At 40.0% G+C, this 20,258-nt stretch overlaps 1 protein-coding gene across 7 annotated transcripts in view; it reads left to right on the forward strand.

Moving 5' to 3' along the window:
• ZNF81 (zinc finger protein 81) overlaps nucleotides 1-20,258 on the forward strand; it is a 77,663-nt gene that overhangs the window by 26,725 nt on the left and 30,680 nt on the right. For all 7 annotated transcript variants that reach the window (XM_017521105.2, XM_037735778.1, XM_017521106.1 and 4 more), the window contains one exon: nucleotides 19,324-19,450. In XM_017521105.2, coding sequence (XP_017376594.1) covers nucleotides 19,324-19,450 — 127 coding nt within the window. The remainder of the gene's footprint in view (nucleotides 1-19,323; nucleotides 19,451-20,258) is intronic.

The raw sequence follows: 20,258 nt of genomic DNA on the forward strand, positions 1-20,258 counted from the left end.
TGGGTGACAATGCAACACTTGGTGTAAAAAAATATATATATAGACACAAAGGATATATAAACTTAAAATTATGCTTAATGTTTTAGTTTTGTTTCTTACTTAAAAATAACTAGGTATCTGGTGAATAATGATTTATTAACTTAATCTGACATAAATTCAAGTCTTAAAGTTACCTAAAAATTTTGGCACCTGTCTTCAAACTGACATACTGACGTATAATTACTATAGAAATAAAGTTTGTCAGAATAATGATTTGACAGAATATTTGGTCAAATATACATTTACTTTTTTATAATTTTGAACATCTAGTAGATCTAATGATAGCATATTCAACCAGTAAATCTGCATAAATGTAGAAATATGTCCAACTGCAATAGAAATGTATGTTTCTGTTCAGTTTCAATTTTTGATGTAGAAGATCATCCTAAAGGAAGTTTTTAGATCACTTATGGATTTCAGTCTTTTATGCTACAGCCCTGTCTACTCTTACCTGGAATAATCAAGAATTGGTTAGCCTCCAGGGGAATGCAGTGAAGTCAGTAATCTAGTGATTGATGGTATTTTGGAATAAAAAGCAAGATGGTTATTGTCTTTGAAGCACTAACGTGATGAACAGCTCCCCACTATGCTGCTTGATTAATGGAGAAAGATGCTGACTTTGTAGGCTTCAACCAGACATTCTGAATTCTTCAGGCAAATATTTTATCTAATGGAAAATGACATTGCAGCCTGTTGCTATGCTTGTCCTTTAAGGTAAGCTAGCAAATAGAGCAGAGGCTTTCAAACATCTTTTTTAAAGTACCATTGAATTTTTTTCCAAACGTATTGTACTGTGATGCACAGTGAGAAGTACATTTTCCATGGTGATCTGTATGTATGTATACAAACACAACACACACACACCTACACATTGTATATATCATATATATAAAATATATATGTACATGCATGTATATGATGTGTGTGTGTGTGTGTGTGTGTGTGTGTATGAAATCTCTGTACTGTGCGTTCACATTTGCAGGCAGATGCACACACACACACACACACACACACACATGCACGCACACAGACACACACAAATGCAATAGCAACAAAAATTTTCAAAGCAATACTCTTCACAAATAATGTACTGGGATATTTTCTATTTTCCTCTACCCTATTTTGTTACAAATGTATGCTGGCTGCAAAAAAAAAAAAATGCTTGTATTATTCTTGATACTAATAATGCAAAAGACATGGCTATTTTTATTAAATAACAACTTTAAACTAGTCTTGTTTGGCAAAGATTTATCTCAATTATGTGAACTTGAATTCTGAAAACATTTGAGTTAGTCTCAGAATACAGTAGGGCCCACTTATCTGCAGTTTTGCTTTCTGCAGTTTTAGTTACCCACAGTGAACCAGGGCCTGAAAATATTAAATGGAAAGTTCCAGAAATAAACAATTTCTGTTTTAAATTGCATGCTGTTCTGAGTAGCATGATGAAGTCTCATGCCATCCCATTCTATCCCACCTGGGATGTGAGTTATCCCTCTGTCCAGCACTTCCATGCTGCCTGCTTTCCCACCTGTTAGTCCCTTAGCAGCCATTTCGGTTTTCAGATGGAAAAAACTTAGTTCATACAGTGTTTGGTAGTGTCTACAATTTCAGGCATCTACGGAAGGTCTTTCTTGGAACATATCTCCCGTGGATAAGGGGGAACTACTGTACTTTTAAAAAACATATTAAGAACAGGTGCGGTGGATTACACCTGTAGTCCCAGCACTTTGGGAGACCAAGGCAGGCAGATCATGAGGTCAGGAGTTCGAGACCAGCGTGGCCAACATGGTGAAAACCCATCTCTACTAAAAATACAAAAATTAGCTGGGCATGGTGGTGTGCTCCTATAATCCCAGCTACTCAGGAGGCTGAGGCAGGAGAAGTGCTTGAACCCAGGAGGCTGAGGTTGCAGTGAGCCAAGATCATGCCACTGCCCTCCAGCCTGGGCAACAAAGCAAGACTCCATCAAAAAAAAAAAAAAAAAAGCATATTAAAAGTATTAGGAGTTTAAGGGGGTGAATTTTAGGAATATTCATTTTTTTCCCAGAGGTAGGAAAATATTACTTACTCACAGACACAGAAACATAGAGAGACACAAGTAGAGAGCTTATAGCTCACTTGTTCATGTAAAAGAGCTGTTCTCTTCCCAGTGGGCTTACTGGGGCGGTGGAGCTGAGCAGAAAGTTCTGCAGGGTTTTGAGAGATCCTAGTGAGACAGAAAGAGGCCTAGAGGAAGGCAGGTCACGTAGTACATTATCAAATTCCAACGCAGGTTGGTTTGTATGCTCTGAGGAAGGATGGTGGGAAAATAAGAGGCATTAATGGTGGAAAGTGTTAGCCTCGTGTCCGCTGGGAAGGTGGTAGGATGTCCATGGCTGGGGATGATTTTCTCCCCTTGCAAACTGAGTCAGTTGTGGGCACGAGGGGGAGGATCCCTCCAAGGAAAGTCACTGGGGATATGGGTTTTTGGATTCTTCTTCCCTTTTATGGTTTAGAGCTTGGAATTCCAAGTCCAGTGTCCCCACCCTATCTGAGGGGGTTGCGGGGAGAGCTGCTTGTTCCCTTCTTAATGTTCAAATCGTAAAGCCATGGGTTTGTATTGTGTTGATTTGGTCTTTTCTGTAGTGAAGTCCTTATGGTGTTGAACTAGTGTGTGTATTTAGGAGAGAAGAGTATTTCACCAATTTACATTATGTTTTTAAATCATGTGTCTAATTTCTGGTTGTAAGGTATTAACGAAGTTAATGACCAAGGCAAATGTGATTTCATCTTCAAGAACAACACCAGAGTTGTCCTTCCAAACACGTTCTAATCTCTGTCTGTAGTTAGAGATGTGTTTATCTCTTTGTTTTGTACAATCTTGTGTCTTTAACAAATTTCTGAGAGGGAAGACAGTGGGAGTGGATTCTAAAAGCCTCTCCCCAATGGTTTTAACTTGCATGTCAGCCTCAGGGTATTTTCCCATCCAAGTACTAACCAGGCCTGGCCCTGCTTAGTTTCTGAGATCAGATGAGACAGGGTGTGCAGGGAGGTATGGCTATAGATTGCTTCAAGGTGTACTGATTTCTTTGAAAGTCCACCTCTAGGGCCACTAGCAGTAGCACAAGTTGATAGGAGTCAGAGAGCCCAGGAAAATATGCCCTGAGGAACACTCTGAATTGATTACAGAATTCTTCTCCATTCTTATAGGGGTTTGGAAAGTCTTTAACAATAGCATGTAAATATGAGCAAGACCAAGGCCAAAAGAATACTTGGTTCACGTGGGGGCTCAGATCATTGACCTTCCATCACAGGTGGAGAAAGTCCAATAATACAGGTTGGGATGGGGCCTTGGTAGCAGGTGAGTTTAATAGAGCCAGAGAGGCGGAGTAGGGGGAATCCACAGGAGTAGGGAAAGGGCTTGCTGGCACACATGGAGGGTTGCAGATTAGAAAAGGGTTTTGAGGTTTAGTTGGAGGTGAAGGAGGAGCAAGAGGAGTGGGCTGGTGGTAAAGAGACAGTTCTTAAGGGATTATACAGTTTGAGACAGACTGAAGACATTTTCTTAGTTTTCAGCCTCCTCATACAAAACAAAACAAGCTGACCATTGGTGAAAAGAGACTGTAGAGCTCCAAGGTTTGGGGGCATTTCACAAATAAATAAGTTTAGGGAGATCCTGAGGGCCTCAAAGGACCATTGGAGTTCTAAGTTATCCTTAGTACAATTATGGCATTTTTGGAGATCATGAACTGAATTGTTGCCATAGTAGCGAAGCGTTCAATCACGAAGAGTGTTTTGAAGTGGTTGAGAATTGGATCAAGAGTTTCCAATGAGTACCAAGGTTAAACAAAAGCTAGCAATAAAACAAAACCAAAAGAGTGCCCAAAGAATGAAAACCACATGCTTACTGGGCTACCATAGACAGTGTGGCCAGAGCACAGGGATCAGGGTGTAGATTTACCCAGATCCCCGAATCACCAGTCAGGGAGGAGCACAGTGGGCTGGAGCCCTCAGTACCTGGGTGGCTTCAAGTCAGGGCACCAAACTGTCCAAGACAAAAACCAAGCAAGTAAGAAAATGGATTTGATTCAAGCTATTGCAATAGGGAGAGCAACTTAGATACAAATAGTAGAGTCTCAGCAGGGTGGTTTTGCCTTATACTTTTGTATAGAGGATAGACAAGTTGTAAGTGGAGAGATTTCCAGGGGAGATTGTTTTTGCCATGAGGGGAAGTCTCAGTCAGCCAGCTGACCAGGGAATGTTGATCTTCGTGTCTAGCTAGTTTCAGAAGGATAACAATTTGGTTGATCATTCATGAGAAAAGAAGGGGAGTAGAGGGACCGTGTCAGGGTTTGTCTGCAGGTTCAAGCAAAAGGGGAAAGGTGTGTGTTTGGCCTTGTCACAAGTAAAATATGGAGTTGGCCAGGCGCAGTGGCTCACGCCTGTAATCCCAGCACTTTGGGAGGCCAAGACGGGTGGATCACGAGGTAAGGAGTTCGAGACCAGCCTGACCAACATGGTGAAACCCTGTCTCTACTAAAAATACAAAAATTAACCAGGCGTGGTGGCACGCGCCTGTAATCACAGCTACTCAGGAGGCCGATGCAGGAGAATCGCTTGAACCTGGGAGGCGGAGGTTGCAGTGAGCTGAGATTGTGCCACTGCACTCCAGCCTGGGGAAACAGCGAGACTCTGTCTCAAAAAATAAAAAAAATAAAAAAATAAAAAAATGGAGTCATCTGCAAGTCTTATAGGAGTCATGACAGAGAGTGGAGAGCAAGCTTTAGCTCAGGTATATAGGGAAGAATGGCTTTTTGTGGTAAGTCATTTCTCAAGAAGGAACATAAACAGGTGGGGTGATTTCTTAACTGTCTCTGTTTTCAGGGCTCACGTGAAGTTCAGTGTTGTTGGGTGTTCTCAGTTACATTTGAAAATTCGAGTCCAGTTCTTGTTATTGGATAGACTGCCTGAGGGCAGTCATTCTTACTGGTTCCACATGCCCATGCCACCAGCCCCATGGCATTCTTCTGTCCCACACAATGACTTAGTGGCAGCTGGGGAAAGGGCTTGGGGACAACATTTGGAGGGGTTGATAGTTGTTCTACATGTGAGATGCAGGAGCTGGGTGGAGGAAGGGTGGGAATTGGCCTCAGTCGACAGTTATTTTTTTCATTTTTAAAAAGTTTTTAAAATTTTTTGAGATAGCATCTCGCTCTGTTGCCCAGGCTGGAGTGCAGTGGTGTGATCACAGTTCATTGCAGCCTTGACGTCCTGGGCTCAAGTGATCATCCCACCTCAACCTCCCGAGTAACTGGAATTACAGGCATGTGCCACCACACCCGGCTAATTTTTGTATTTTTGTAGAAACTAGGTTTTACCATGTTGCCCAGGCTGGTCTTGAACTCCTGGACTAAAGTGATCCACCCACCTCAGTCTCCAAAAGTGCTGGAATTACAGGTGGGAGCTACGGCGCCCGGCCAGCAGTCAATTAAACTGAAGGCTCTTGCAGCAGTTTGGGAGAGATTTATGAGGGCATTTTCCTTTTTGAGGAAGGCTATAGGGGTGGTCCAAAAGACAAAGATCATTACAGTTCCTCCCTCTCCTGTGCCTCATGGGGCTGAAGGTGTTTCCTCTTCAGATGCTGAGTTTTTGCTCTCCCTCTACTGATGCAAAATCTTTGTGACCCTTTCTTGTAGCTATCAATCATTCCCTAATAGTTCCTAGACCTTTTATCTGAATGGATCAGGTACAGGAGGGACAAGGACATTTTTTAAATTTACAGAGATCCATTATGTTCTTCCCTTTGATCCATGTGGATTACTGTAGGGGGACACAGTGAGCAGTGTACTGAACTAATGGTACCTATCCTTATGATCTAAGACAATGTCAGTCCAACCAGAGGATCCAGGTGGCTGAACCAGAATTAAACTTAAATCCCTTCAGTTCCTTCTGGCTAGGCTGCCATGCAGCATGTTACCAAACACTCTAGTCTGGGGTTGCTGTTAAGGGAAAGATAGAAAGATTATGCTCAGGAATGTTCAAGACAGAATCTCAGATTTTTCAAACATGTCCATATGACCCTCAACACTTTTTGTTCTGATCATTACCTAGGGAGAAGCTGAAAGAAAATGATCTCTTTCTGAGGTCAGGCATATTCATTGACCAAACTGCCTTACTAAGGTTTGTGGACCAGGAAGAGGCAAGGGAGGTAGAATCTGAAGTCATTTTGAGTCAGTTTTTGAGGAGGCTTTTCCAATGCTTAACGATACCAGATGCCTGTGGACATAGAGAATATGGAAGTCCATTGAGTACCCTGACATCAGCCCATTGTCACATGGCTTTTGCAATAAAAGGTATACCATTTTCAGGCTGCAAATAGTCCAGAAAACTGAAAATAGCCACAATTATGAGGCCAGAATTGGCTGAGAAGATTGAAATATACACCACTTTAACCTGAGAAGACATCAACAGTGGTGCAACCTCAGTGAAAGCTCTTAGAACGGGCTTGAGGAATGATGCCACCAATTTGCCAGGAGTAAGCAGGGCCACACCTTGTGTGATGTGACCCTTCTCACCACAACAGGTAATCTTTCAGAATGAGTCACAAGTTTGGCATGCAGTGATAACTTCTGCATCAGAAACTTAAGAATCCTGTAATTTGTGCCCAGTCTGTGACAATGGATGCATTGCCATGACCAATGGATGATGGATCCAGGCAGCAGTGGCAGTGGTATGCTTAGTATGAAATCAGCAGCTTGATTTCACTCAGTTTCATCAGAGAGTAGATGCTTACCATAGGTATTTATGGGGGTGACCCAGACCATTCAACTAATAGCTACGATTTGTTTCCACAGTCCATGATTCCAAAGAAAGCTGACTGATCTCAGTCTGTAGTCTCCCAAGTGAGAGACTGAACAGCTATGCCATTGGCAATAGCTGAAGAGTTAAGAAATATCAAAGAGAATATTGAGCAGAATTATGACAGTGGCCTTGCATTCTGCCTGCTGAGCAGAGCACCCACATTCATTCTCAGTTTTGGCGAGGTTGAACAGCCACACGGCCCGGTGGAAACCATCAGGTTTCCGCTTATCCAGACATTAGCAGATCAGGTCCAGGCTTTTAGGGGAACCTTTGCGAACTGAGGGCCCATTAAGCCCAGTAGCCTTGCTCTAGTTGGCGGAGTGAGAAATAAATTTACCCCCAAAGGGATAGTTGGCCCATTTTCATATAAAACTGAGATGCCACTAGGGACAGGCCAGTTGTACTCTTGAATATACAATTTCCTTCTGACATGTGAGGCTTGCTGGACCCTTCCTACCTTGTTAGTCATCAAGTCTGAATCAACCAACCCCAAAGTGGGAATGTCAGTCAGGCTGGAGAGTCACAAGGCCTCCATTGGTCAGGTGTTCAGTTTCAACAAGGGCTCAGTAGCAAGTTAATAGTTATCTTTCATAAGGGATGTTGCTGGTGACTCTGTAAGGACGATGAAAAATCCAAAACCCCAAAGGGCTCTTCTGGGTATAGGTTGCCTCAATTTGTTAGAGATCCCATTAGGCAAAATCATCCGTTACAAAGACGAGTAGCTCAACAAGGCCACTTAGGGTTTGGGGACCCTGAGGGTAAAGAGCAGAGAATGTGCCACAGCTTGCTGGGCAGCATCCTCCACTGCCTGTTGGGTTGGGTCCCACTCAAAGGACATTGGTTTGCAGTTATCCAATATAAAGGATCTAGTAGAATGTCCAGGTGAGGCACATAATGTCTCCCGTACCCAAAGCATCCAGAATGGTCTCTTTTTGGGCCTCCTTTTAGGTGTGAGTTTCAAAGAGACAGAAATTTTTCCTTGACTGAAAGAGGGACAGAGCATTGTGAATCCACCCAGAGGTCCCAGAATGCTTTACTTCATGAGCAGGCCCCTGAATTTCATCAGAATTTACCAGCCACCTCTGATGGCAAAGGCGTGCTAATACCACAGTCAGAGCTATTGAAATGGAAGCTTCTGACTTGGCAACCAAGAGGACTGATCTCTATAGTGAAAATTATGTACGTCAGAGGGCAGAAGTGGTCACAACTAAAGCCTGACCTACTCACTGGTATTAAATGACAAGATACTCATTGCCCCTAGGAGAGTACTGCAAAACCTGTATTGCAAGATCAGTTTGCAAGAGCCAAATTGAGCTTGGTCCTTGGTGTCAAGACCTGAGATTTTACCCTATAAGCTAATAATTTTACTTATAAGCTAATAATCAGGCTTGCCACTGTTGCAAGAGTGCTGGCAGAAGTCATCAGACTCCTGAGTCAGTGATAAAGGGCCATTACTCAGAGAAAAAGACGTAGCCAGTCAGCTTGGCTGCATGTTGGAGAAAAGATTAAAAATAAAGTCTCCTGGCAACCCAGTAAATCTCTCCACAAATAAAGAATAGAAAGAAGAGTGTTTTTGAATATGCACTAAACCACACTGCAGTATGCATCATAAGAAATCTGCTAATGAAACTGCAGACAGAAGGAAATCTCACCCTTGTATGTAGCCAAGCAGATTCGCGTTCTCAAGATAAATAACTTGTCCTCACGTAAACAGAACTGATAGCACCATTTGCTGTACATTCTTTCGTAATTCATCCTAAGTTTACCTGGTAATTGGAGCAGCCATCTGCGCTAATTAATTGCCTTTGTCCAAAGGCAAAAATCAAACTTCTATCTATGACATGCAGGCAGTTACAGAGTAGAGCCAGGCACCTAGGCTAAACTCCCAGGGTGACAGACAGATAGGATTCTTGATGTTTTATATATCAAAGAGATGGCTCCTAAGTTCTTAAGAGAAACATTCTTGGTACATGCACATGTATGTTCATTGCAGCACTATTCACAACAGCAAAGACAGGAATCAACCCAAGGGACCATCAATGATAGACTAGATAAAGAAAACGTGGTGCATATACATCATGGAATACTGTGCAGCCATAAAAAGGAACATGATCTTGTCCTTTGCGGGGACCTGGATGGAGCTGGAAGCCATTATCCTCAGCAAACTAACACAGGAACAGAAAACCAAACACTGCATATTCTTATTTATAAGTGGGAGCTGAACAGTGAGAACACATGGACATAGGGAAGGAAACAACACACACTGGGGCCTGTGGAGGAGAAGGGGAAGGGACAGAATCAGGATAAACAGCTAATGCATGCTGGGCTTAATACCTAGGTGATTGGTTGATAGGTGCAGCAAACCATTATGGCACACATTTCCTATGTAACAAACCTGCACATCCTGCGCATGTATGCTAGAACTTAAAAACATTTTTGGATTGTAATACAGGCAGAAGACTTGTTTAGCTTTTAAAAATTCATATACATATCAAAGGGGCAGAGGAAAGATTTATAAATACAAGTTTTTTTCAGGAAATGCCCTAAGAAAATGGAAGAGGGAGGAAGGTCTCTTTTCCTTTTGGCAATAAGGAAAATTTAATTTTTTTTCTTTATGATTTTCCCTTATTTTATAATACTACTATGGTTTTCTGATTTTCTCCATCACTACCTTTCTCTGGGCAGTTAGACATCTAAAGATCCAGCAAATCCATAGTAAAATGCAAAACAAAACAATTACGAAAATTACCATAGGATGAATTTAAAATGTCAGTGTAATATTTGCATTGGGGGGAAATCCTTTGAGTATGTCTTACCAGTGATGAGTTGTTAAAGCACATTCTTGATTAGCAATGTGCCAAAATTCTCATTTCCTGATAGATTGCTTTTACAGATTGCTGGTGTTGTCCTTACTGCTTGCTCTTTAAGTACTGTTTTGTAGTTCCTTAGGAAGTCTTACCCAATCCAAGCCTAAGGAGTAGCTTTCCAGGGATGTGATATTCTAATTTTTAATTAAGAGTTTTATAAGACCCAATAAATTTCTCCTGAGTTCTTGTAAATCAATAAGTAACACCACATTTACAAAACATAGCCCTGTAGTACTTGCTCTTTCTTCCCAAATAATATATCCAAGATGCAAAACACAAAGATACCCCAGCCATTATCGAGTATATTTTTATGAGGCATTCTTTGAAGGGTACAGATTGAACTTCCAGTGTTTAATGTGCTTGGCTCTAATTGTTTTAAATCTTGAGGAAAATCCCAACTGGTGGGTCTCTGCTTGCATTAGTCTAAGTCAAGAGTGATACCAGGCTTGTCAGTCCCCATGAGTAACAGGCATCCACCTGTGTTTATCTGTCCCAGTTTCTCTCTGGGACTGGAGAGAATTTGCATCCTAAATTAATCCAGTGACATAAGACCTATTTTCTGCAGTCTCTATCTGTGAATGCCAGATTTGTTTGTCTATTAAGTAGATACTTTTTTTATACTATTCGTCTGTCTCTTCTGGTATAGTCATAGTCTAATACCTATCTGTTTTCTTAAAGATGAACAGCCCTGTGCTTCTGAACTAGTGATGGTATCTGGGACTATTTTATAACCAATTGCCTTGGACTACGCAAATGAGCCTCTGAGACCTTCGTGGTGATTTTTGGTTCCATCATTAAATTACTCCAAATAGTTCAATTCTATACTGTTCTCCATTTCCATTCCTATTGAGCTCTCATTGTTTTAACTACACACTGGGGTCGGTTGGGGGGAAATAGGGGAGGGACGGTGGGGGGTGGGGAGCTGGGGGGGGATAGCAGGGGGAGAAATGCCACATGTAGGTGATGGGGAGGAAGGCAGCAAATCACACTGCCATGTGTGTTCCTATGCAACAATTTTGCATGTTCTTCACATGTACCCCCAAACCTAAAATACAATAAAATAAATAAATGGGAAAAAAAAAAGAAATATGTAGAAAATGTATGAAGAAAATTCTAAAACTAATAAAGGAGATAAAAAGAGAATAAATAGGCAGGAAGTCTCAATAATGCAAAGATGCATGTTACACCTAAATTAATCTATAAATGTGACGCAACCTCAATAAAAATCCCACTGGGGTTTATTTTGTTTTAAAAAAAAAAAATGTCTTACATGATGTGATTTATCCAGTTTGTGATTGTATTATATGTTTTTCTTGTTGTCCCAAAGCACTACATTTATTATTCAAAGTCTCAATCTCAAAAGAGTTAGGTATATCTGTGCTTGTCCCTGTTCCTCCCAGGATTGTATTCTAATAAGTCTCCTTTTGTCCTTGGATGTCCCCAAACAGGCTCCTTAATAAATTTTATATTGGCAAGGCTGAAGGGATACATGTCTAGCTGTGAAGACTGATAACAGCCTTGGTTATTTAAGAAAAACCATTCACCTATAATCCTGGGGGCTATTAAAATAGGCTCAGGACATTGCCATGTTCCAAACATAGTTGGGGGGGAATCTCTATTATATACATCTTGAGGAGTCTGTTGAAAGGATTCCCACCAGTATGGATGTAATTTACCATCGCTGTCTTTACAACTATCAGCAGTTTTATTGAACCAAACCTCTACCATAGCAAAGGTGAGAGAATAAATCACAAGGCTTACTCCTATAGGTATTTTGATTGTCATATAGTTAACAGATTCCTTTTTTTCCTGTAAAGATCCTTCCAATCAAACCAGTTAACAAAACATTTTTGTATCACATTTAGGGCTTGAGTATCTGGATGCATATAAGTTATTTTAGTATTATCAAATAGTAATCTAGTGAAGATGGTTCTGCTTTTACTCTCCCGATAATTGGATTGCTGGACTTAAAAGTCCAGATCATGTGTATTCTGAGGATATCATATGGAGTTCATCAGGAAAAACAGGACATGGCATGGGCACAGGACATGGTCTGTATAATTGTGGAGACCATTACTGGGAGTACCAAAAAAGCAGTATAATAAATAACAGATTTGTTTTCTAGTAAAATGTGATTCTTAAGTAATCAAAATAAGCCTATTACAAACAAGACAGCAAGGTAGTCTTTGAGGATAATAGAAATACATTTCCCAGAATACCTCTTTTCAGTTGAATCTCAATACCAGTATAAGTTACTCGCTAACGCTTTAAGTTTCACGTCTTTTGTCAGTGCTGGCTTCACAAGGAATGCATTGATCCCACTGCATTTTTCTTTTTTTTTCCTTTTTTTGAGACAGAGTCTTACTCTGTCGCCCAGGCTGAAATGCAGTAGTGCAATCTCGTCTCACTGCAACCTCTGCCTCCCAGGTTCAAGCGATTCTTGTGCCTCAGTCTCCTGAGTAGCTGGGATTATGGATGTGCACCACCGCACCCGGCTAATTTTTGTATTTTTAATAGAGACGGGTTTTGCCATGTTGGCCAGGCTGGTCTGAAACTCTTGGACTCAAGTGATTGCCTGCCTCGGCCTCCCAAAGTGCTGGGATTACAGGTGTGAGCTACCACACCCAGACTAACTACGTTTTTCCTTTACTTTGCTAACAGAGTAGGTGATCAGCAGCGCTTTAAAAGGTCAGCGACAGCCCGTCTTTTCCCAGGAACACTTTCATGTAGGTGAAATCTCCTGGTTGATAGCAGTGGCAGACTTCTTCCAGCGGGTCCATGCAGGTCCTTATGACTTTATATCTTAGGGCTCCTAAGGAAGAGAGAAACTCTTTTAAATATTGATTATGATTATAAGAGGATTCAGTTAAGTGAGGCACAGGACATGGTCTGAGACCCACATCATAGGCCTGCCAAGAATAAATTCAAAGGGAGTGATACCATGCTTGCTAGCAGGGGTTGCTCTGATTTTTAACAAGGCTAGTAGTAAAGCCATTGGCCATTTTAATCCAGAAAGTCAGAGAATCTTGGCCAACGAGATTTTTTAGACTTTGATTCATTTGTTCCACTTGTCCGGAGGACTGAAGATGATTGATAGAGCATATAATAGTTTATAGGATTCTGCAAACATTTGCATAATTCTCCTGAACAACAGAAAATAAAAGGTCTTATTCTGATTCAATCTGCTTTTGTTGTTCTGCGCTATGCGGTCTCTACAGTGGGTTATTGCTATCTCACTCAGCAGTTGTGAAGCCTCTAACAACTCAGATATTAATTTACATGAGATATTTTGGTTCCCATGAAGTCAAGAATGCCCTATTTTTTTCAAATTTTCCCTATGATATGACAGACAGCAAACACATATTTGTTGTCAGTATATAGATTCACGTTAATTCCCAAACCAAGAATTGTAGATCACTAGTAGCTGCTATTAGCTTGGCTGCTTGTGCTGATTTAATTCCAGGCAAGACATAAGTGTTCTAGATTTCCTGAGCAGTTGCCACAGCGTTAGATGCCTGAAGGTGGACCTTCTCATCCCAGGTATATGCCCCTCAGTAAACCTTATCAAATATGCATTTTGAACAGGAATATCAGAAAACTCAGGTTGCTTGCTATTACTTCTATTACTGTTGTACACCCGTGATCATCTATTTGATCAGGATCTGGTAAAACAGTAGCAGGTTTTCAGAGATTGCATCTTCCAAGCACAAGATTAGGATTGGGTAAGAATGCTGATACATAATTAATCAGATGGTGCACCGATAAATGCTGGGTATTATGCACTTATAAGATAGTTCCTTTTTTGTTGCTGAGTATTCCACTGTATGAAGACACTACAATCTGTGTAGACATTAATGTGTTGATGAACATTTGTGGAATGTGTCTAGTTTTTTATTATCATGAATCAAGCCTGCTATGGGCATTCTTATAGAAGTTTTCTGAGTATGTATGTTTTCATTTCTTTTTATTAACTACCAAGAAATGGAATTGCTAGATTATATGGTGGATATATGTTTAACTTTATTAGAAACTGTAAAACGAGTTCGGGCTCAGGCCTGTAATCCCAGCACTTTGGGAGGCTGAAGTGGACAGATCACTTGAGGCCAGGAGTTCAAGACCAGCCTGGCCAACATGGTGAAACTCTGTCTCTGCTAAAAATACAAAAATTAGCCAGGTATGGTGGCACATGCCTGTAATCCCAGCTACTAGGGAGGCTGAAGCACAAGAATCGCTCGAACCCAGAAGGCGGATGTTGCAGTGAGCTAAGATCACACCACTGTCTCCACCCTGGGTGACAGAGTAAGACTCTGCCTCAAAAAAAGAAGAAAGAAAAAAAGAAAAGTTCAAATAGCATCTCAGTTGAAAAAATTTCTTTAGCTTTTCCTCAAGCATTTCCTGCTAATGCAGAAACATCTTCTAAATCTAAGTGAAAAGAAAAAAAAAAAAAGAAAAGAAAAGAAATTGTTAAACAATTTTCCAATTTCCAAAGTGATGACTTGGTTTTACATTCCTACCAGCAATTTTTGAGTGTCTTTTTAATTTTAGCTTTTCTAGTGAGTGTCTAGTGCTTTCTCAATATAGCTTAAATTGCATTTCCCTTATAACCAATGATGGTGAATATCTTTTCATGTGCTTTATTGGCCATTTGTGTATCTTTTTTGTGTCTGATCAAGTATTTTTCCCATTAAAAAAATTGGGCTATGTGTCTTTTTCTTATTACTTTCTAGGAGTTCTTTCTACATTCTTAATTATGGGTGTTTTGTGTATGTATTGTAAATATTTTCTCCCAGTCTGTGGCTTGACTTTTCATTTTCTCAATAGTGTCTTTTGATGAGCAGAAGTTTTAATTTTGATAAGATCCAGTTTTTGAAGATTTTCTCTTATGGTTGGGGCTTTTTGTACTATGTTAAGAAATCCATGCTTATGTCAAGGTTGCAAAGATATCCTCTTATATTTCCTTCTAGGGTATTTTTAGTTTCAGCTTCTATGTTGAGGTCTATAATCTAGCTCAAGTTAATTTTTTGTTAACTTTTTCTATGGTTTGTTTTCTATTTCTGTTCTTTAGTAGTTCCTTTCTTTTACTTCCTTTAGGTTTATTTGGTCCTTCATTTTCTATTAGCTAATGGCTCCTTGAGGGTAAATTTTAGGACACTGATTTAAACTTTTCTAATATGACTGTATAAAGCTATAAATTTTCTTCTAAATTTGTCTCTTATCTGCCTCTCACAAATTTTGATACATTGTAGTAAGCAGCCTTCTAAAATGGCTCTCAGTGATCCCCACTACTCAGTATTCATGACCTCATGTAATCCACTTCACTTTGTGTGTGGGCTGGACCTAGTGACTTGCTTCTAATAAATAGAATATGGCAAAAGTGATGGGATAGCCCTTCTGATGTTAGGTTATAAGAGACTGTAAGGTGGCTTGCCAGCACACTCTCTGGCTCTTCTTGCTTGCTCTGATGAAGCAAGCTGCCATGTTGTGAGCTGCCCTCATCTATTACCTCACAGTTTCTGTGAGTCAGGAATCTAGGTGTGGCTTACATGGGTCCCCTCACTCACGGTCTCTCACAAGGCTGTAGTCCATGGTGTTGGCTGGGGCTACATTCATCTTGAAGATTGCCTAGGGAAGGATCCACTTCCAAGCTTACTCAAAGTGATTGTTGGTAAGATTCAGTTCCTTACAGGCTGTTGTGCTGAGTGACTCAGTTGTTTTAACTTACTAAGTTCTAGAGTGATTTTCTATGCATCAAATAGATAAGTAACACAAATCTTGGTACTGGGAATAGGGCACCCTGAAAATGTGGGAGTGTCCTTCAAACTGAGAAGTTGGTGGAGGCTGGAAAAGATTTTAAGGAGAATGTTAGAGAAATCCTAAATTTCAGACAGATCTATGGGTATAGCTTTTGTCTAATGAAGTAAACCCAGTGAGATTCACAGAAGATAAAATATTACAGCAAACTATATTAGCAGAAATACTACCACTTTGGACTGAAAGGAATATAAACAATAAAAAATGGAAAAATCTGTTAGCCCCCAAAATTCTTCTGGCAGGAAGCAGGCTGAGCAAACTCTTTTGTTGCCTTTCATGAAAAAGGAAGGATGACTCAGATGGTGATGCCAAGAACCCAGTGTGTGGTGCAAAGAGCCATGAAGAATTATTCCTAGGCCTTCAGAACTCTTAACATTTAACCAGAGCTGTGAGAAATAAATTCTAATCAAAGAACTCCTAACATTTAACTAGCCAGATAATACTTTATTTTCTTCAGCATTTTAAAAGTATCATCCAACTGTATTGTAGCCTCCATTTCTTCTGTTGAGCAATAAGTGGTCACTTGAATCACCATTTCTCTATATGTAATATTTGTTGGGGGGCAGTGTTTGTTTTTTGCTGTCCTAGCTGCTTGTAAAATCTTGTCTTCTTTGGTTCTCAATAGTTTGTCTATGATGTTCCTAGGAATGGCTTTATGCGGATTATTCTGTTTGAAATGTGCAAAACTTATTGAATCTGTAAATGTATGTCTTTTACCAAATTTGAGGAGTTTCTGCACATTATTATTTTATTTTTATTATACTTTAAGTTCTGGGGTACATGTGCAGAACATGCAGGTTTGTTACATGGTTATACACGTGTCTTGGTGGTTTGCTGCATCCATCACCCCATCATCTACATTAGGTATTTCTCCTAGTGCTATCCCTTCCCTAGCCCCCTGCCCCCCAACAGGCCCCGGTGTGTGATGTTCCCCTCCCTGTGTCCATGTGTTCTCATTGTTCAACTCCCACTTATGGGTGAAAACATGTGGTGTTTGGTTTTCTGTTCTTATGTTAGTTTGCTGAGAATGATGGTTTCCAGCTTTATCCGTGTCCTTGTAAAGAACATGAACTCATCCTTTTTTATGGCTACATAGTATTCCATGGTATATATGTCTGCACATTATATTTAAAAATATCTTTTCTGCTCTTCTTTCCTTCTGGGTCTTAAATTACATGTATGTTAGATGTTTTGATTTTTGTCTTACTCATCTGTCTTAGTCTGTTTGTCCTACTGTAACAACATCCCTGAGATTGGGTATGTTATAAACAATAGAAATTTATTTCTCACAGTTCTGGAGGCTGAGAAGTGCAAGATAAACGCACCAGCAACCTAGGTATCCAGTGAAGGCTGCTGTCTGCTTCCAAGATGGCACCTTGTTGCTGTGTCCTCCAGAAGGGGTGAATTCTGTGTCCTCACATGGTGGAAAGGGTGGAAGGTCAAAAAGGAAGGACATAGCTAGTTCCCTCCAGCCCTTTTAAAAGAACACTCCTAATCCATTCATGAGCCCTCATGACCTAAATACCTCCCAAAGGCCATACCTCTTAATATTGTTGCATTAGGATTTAGTTTAAACATGAATTTTGGAGGGATCACAAACATTCAAACCATAGCATCATCCTTGAGACTGTATTTGTTTTTATTTTCGATTTTATTTTCACTGCTTTTCAGATTGGATAATTTCTGTTGGTCTTTCTTTAAGTTAATTACCTCTTTCTTCAATTATCTCTATTCTTCTGTTAAGCCCATCCAGTGAACTTTTTAGTTTCAGATGGTATTTTTCAGTTTTTTTTAATAGTTTATATTTCTCAGTTGGCCTATCCTATTTATTCATTTATTATGAACATATTTATATGTTTTTGAGCATAATTATAACTAACTGATTTAAAGTGCTTTTCTGCTAATTCTAGCATTTAGATCACCTCTGGTCAGTCTCTGAGTTCATTTTCTCTTGAGCCTCTTCCCTTTCACGCCACACCTTTCTGTCTCTCTTTAAGTTGTTTTGGATTGTGTCTTTGTTGTGAAACATGTATTAGAGATGCTTGATTCTGTTTAATTCCTCTGAATAGTGCTGATTTTTTGTTTTGCTTTGTAAGAAGCACTTAACATGCCTGGATCAAACTAGGAACTAGTTTTCTCTGTGGTATGTGGTAGCTCAAGTTTCAGTTCATTTAGCTGGTCAACTAGAGATTTGGGCGGAGTTCATCCACAGAATTTCGGCACTCTTCTCTCTTTCAATGCCTTTCTGGAAACCCCACTACCTGGATTTTCCAGGGGTAGTGATGACTATAGAACTCCCCTTTGATTCTTCAGGGCAATAACACGTGGTTTTCATTTCTTCTCTGTCTCTTTTTTTTTTTTTTTTTTTGAGACAGGGTCTGGCTCTGTCACCCAGGCTGGGGTGCAGTGGCACAATGAGCTCACTGCAGCCTTGACCTCCCAGGTTTAATCAGTCCTTCCACCTCAGCCTCCCAAGTAGCCAGGACCATAGGCATGCACCACTTCTCTTGGAATTTTAGTTACCCCACATGGCACTGACTGGGCCTATTCACAAGCTAAAGTGCCAACCTCTCTTCTAAGTGTCAACTCTCCTTCAAGTACAGCCTGACTTGGGTTGCTCCTTAGTATCTTTAGATAGTTTTTAAAATATTTTTTGCTCAGAGTTTATAGTTGTTATCTGTACGAAGGCTGGTCTGTTAAAAGCAATGCAGTCATACTGAAACTTAATTTTCATTAATTTTTGTATATGGTGTGAGGTGTGGGTCAAGGTTTGTGGTTTTTTCCTGATACTGATATCTATCCGTTCCAGCACAATTTGTTTAAAAGACTTCCCTTTTGCTCATTGAATCTCATTGGCACCTTTGTCCAAAAAAAAAATTGTCTGTATATGTGTGGGTTTGTTTCTTCACTTTATTCTGTTCTAATGATATGTCTGTCTGTGCTTACATCATCCCATACTGCTTAAATTACTGTAGCTTTACAGTATATCTTAACATTAAGGGGTATAAATCCTTCACACTTTTTCTTGATTTTGACTATTCTGAGTCCTTTGCATAGCCATATAAACATTAACATTTTATCAATTTTTACCAAAATCTTGACAAATAAGTGATTAAACCCGTAGAAAACAAATCAGTGATGCAACAGGAAATTTCAACAACATTCAACCAACTTGATTTACATATTACAGAACACTACAGCCATCAATAGCCAAATATATATTCTTTTCAGGGAAACGTGGAAACATTCTCCTAGATAGACCATATGTTGAAATCACACAGAGTGTACTTTCTGACCACCACAGAATCAAATTAAAAATGACCAATAAGAAATGACCAATAAAAAGGCATCAAGAAAAAAGACCATATTTTTGAAGAGTAAATGAAAACAACAGGAGAGGGAGCTATGTGAAATTTTTAAAAATTGGGATGGAGGGGATATATGTGCTTCCTTCTAAAAGTTATAGAGCACAAATTTCTCATAAAAATGAGCAACAAAATAGGATCAAGGTCAAATCCTTGCTAAAAATTATCATTTTTAATAAATGGAAGACTAAGTGTCATACATAATGAATAGCAGAAATTTATGATTAGATTTTTTATATTCTACATAATATTACATATGTGTGTATATTTAAACTAAGTATTTAATGGGCATACCATATGGTATATTGTGATGAAAAAGTATTAAAAACAACTTCCTATCTGTCTTCTCCCCATCCTCCAGTGCTGATCATGTTGCCTTGAACAAGACTGTGTTGTTACAGGTATCAGTGTCATTTGAGGATGTGACTGTGGACTTCAGTAGAGAAGAGTGGCAGCAACTGGACTCTACTCAAAGACGCCTGTACCAGGATGTAATGTTGGAGAACTACAGCCACCTGCTGTCAGTGGGTAAGGACAACCATCCTATGAAGCTGTGAGTAGCCTGTTATGGGTTAAATTGTGTCCCCCAAATAAAATATGTTAAAGTCCTACTAACCCCCAGGCCCCTAGAAAGCACAACCTGGTTTCTCTTGGCTGCTTAAAGAGCTTATTTGGAAATAGAGTCTTTAGGGTGGGCCTTAATCTAATATAATTGGTGTCCTTATAAAAAGGGGAAAACTGGGGACACACACACACACACACACACACACACACACACACGGGGAAGGCAATATGAAGATACACAGGGAGAAGATGGAATGTGACTAGAATGATACATCTGTAAGCCAAGAAACACTTGAGGCCACCAGAAGCTAAGAGAGATCTGGAACAGTTCCTTCCCTAGCACCTTCAAAGAGAGTATGACCCTGCTAACACCTTGGGGTTTTGGAGTTCTGGCCCCAAAACTGTGAGACAATAAATGTCTGTTGTTTTGAGCCCCCTAGTTTGTGGTACTTTGTTTTAACAGCCCTAGGAAACTAATACAGAGTTTTATACTTGAAAATGGGGTACTGCTGTGAGAAATACCTTAAAAATGTGAAAGTGGCTTTGGAATTGGGTAACAGGTAGAGGCTGGAGGAAGGGGCTAGGTTTTGATATGCTTGACAGAAAAAGCCTAGATTGCCTTAACCAGACTATCGGTAGAAACATGAATGTTAAAGGTACTTTTGATGAAATCTCAGATAGAAATAAGGAACATATTATTGCAAGCTGGGAGAACAGCAATCCTTGTTATAAAGTACCAGAGAATATGGCTAAATTGTGTTCTTGTTCTTTT

The sequence above is a fragment of the Cebus imitator genome, unplaced genomic scaffold, assembly GCF_001604975.1.
Source record: "Cebus imitator isolate Cc_AM_T3 unplaced genomic scaffold, Cebus_imitator-1.0 Scaffold961, whole genome shotgun sequence".
Lineage (NCBI taxonomy): Eukaryota > Metazoa > Chordata > Mammalia > Primates > Cebidae > Cebus > Cebus imitator.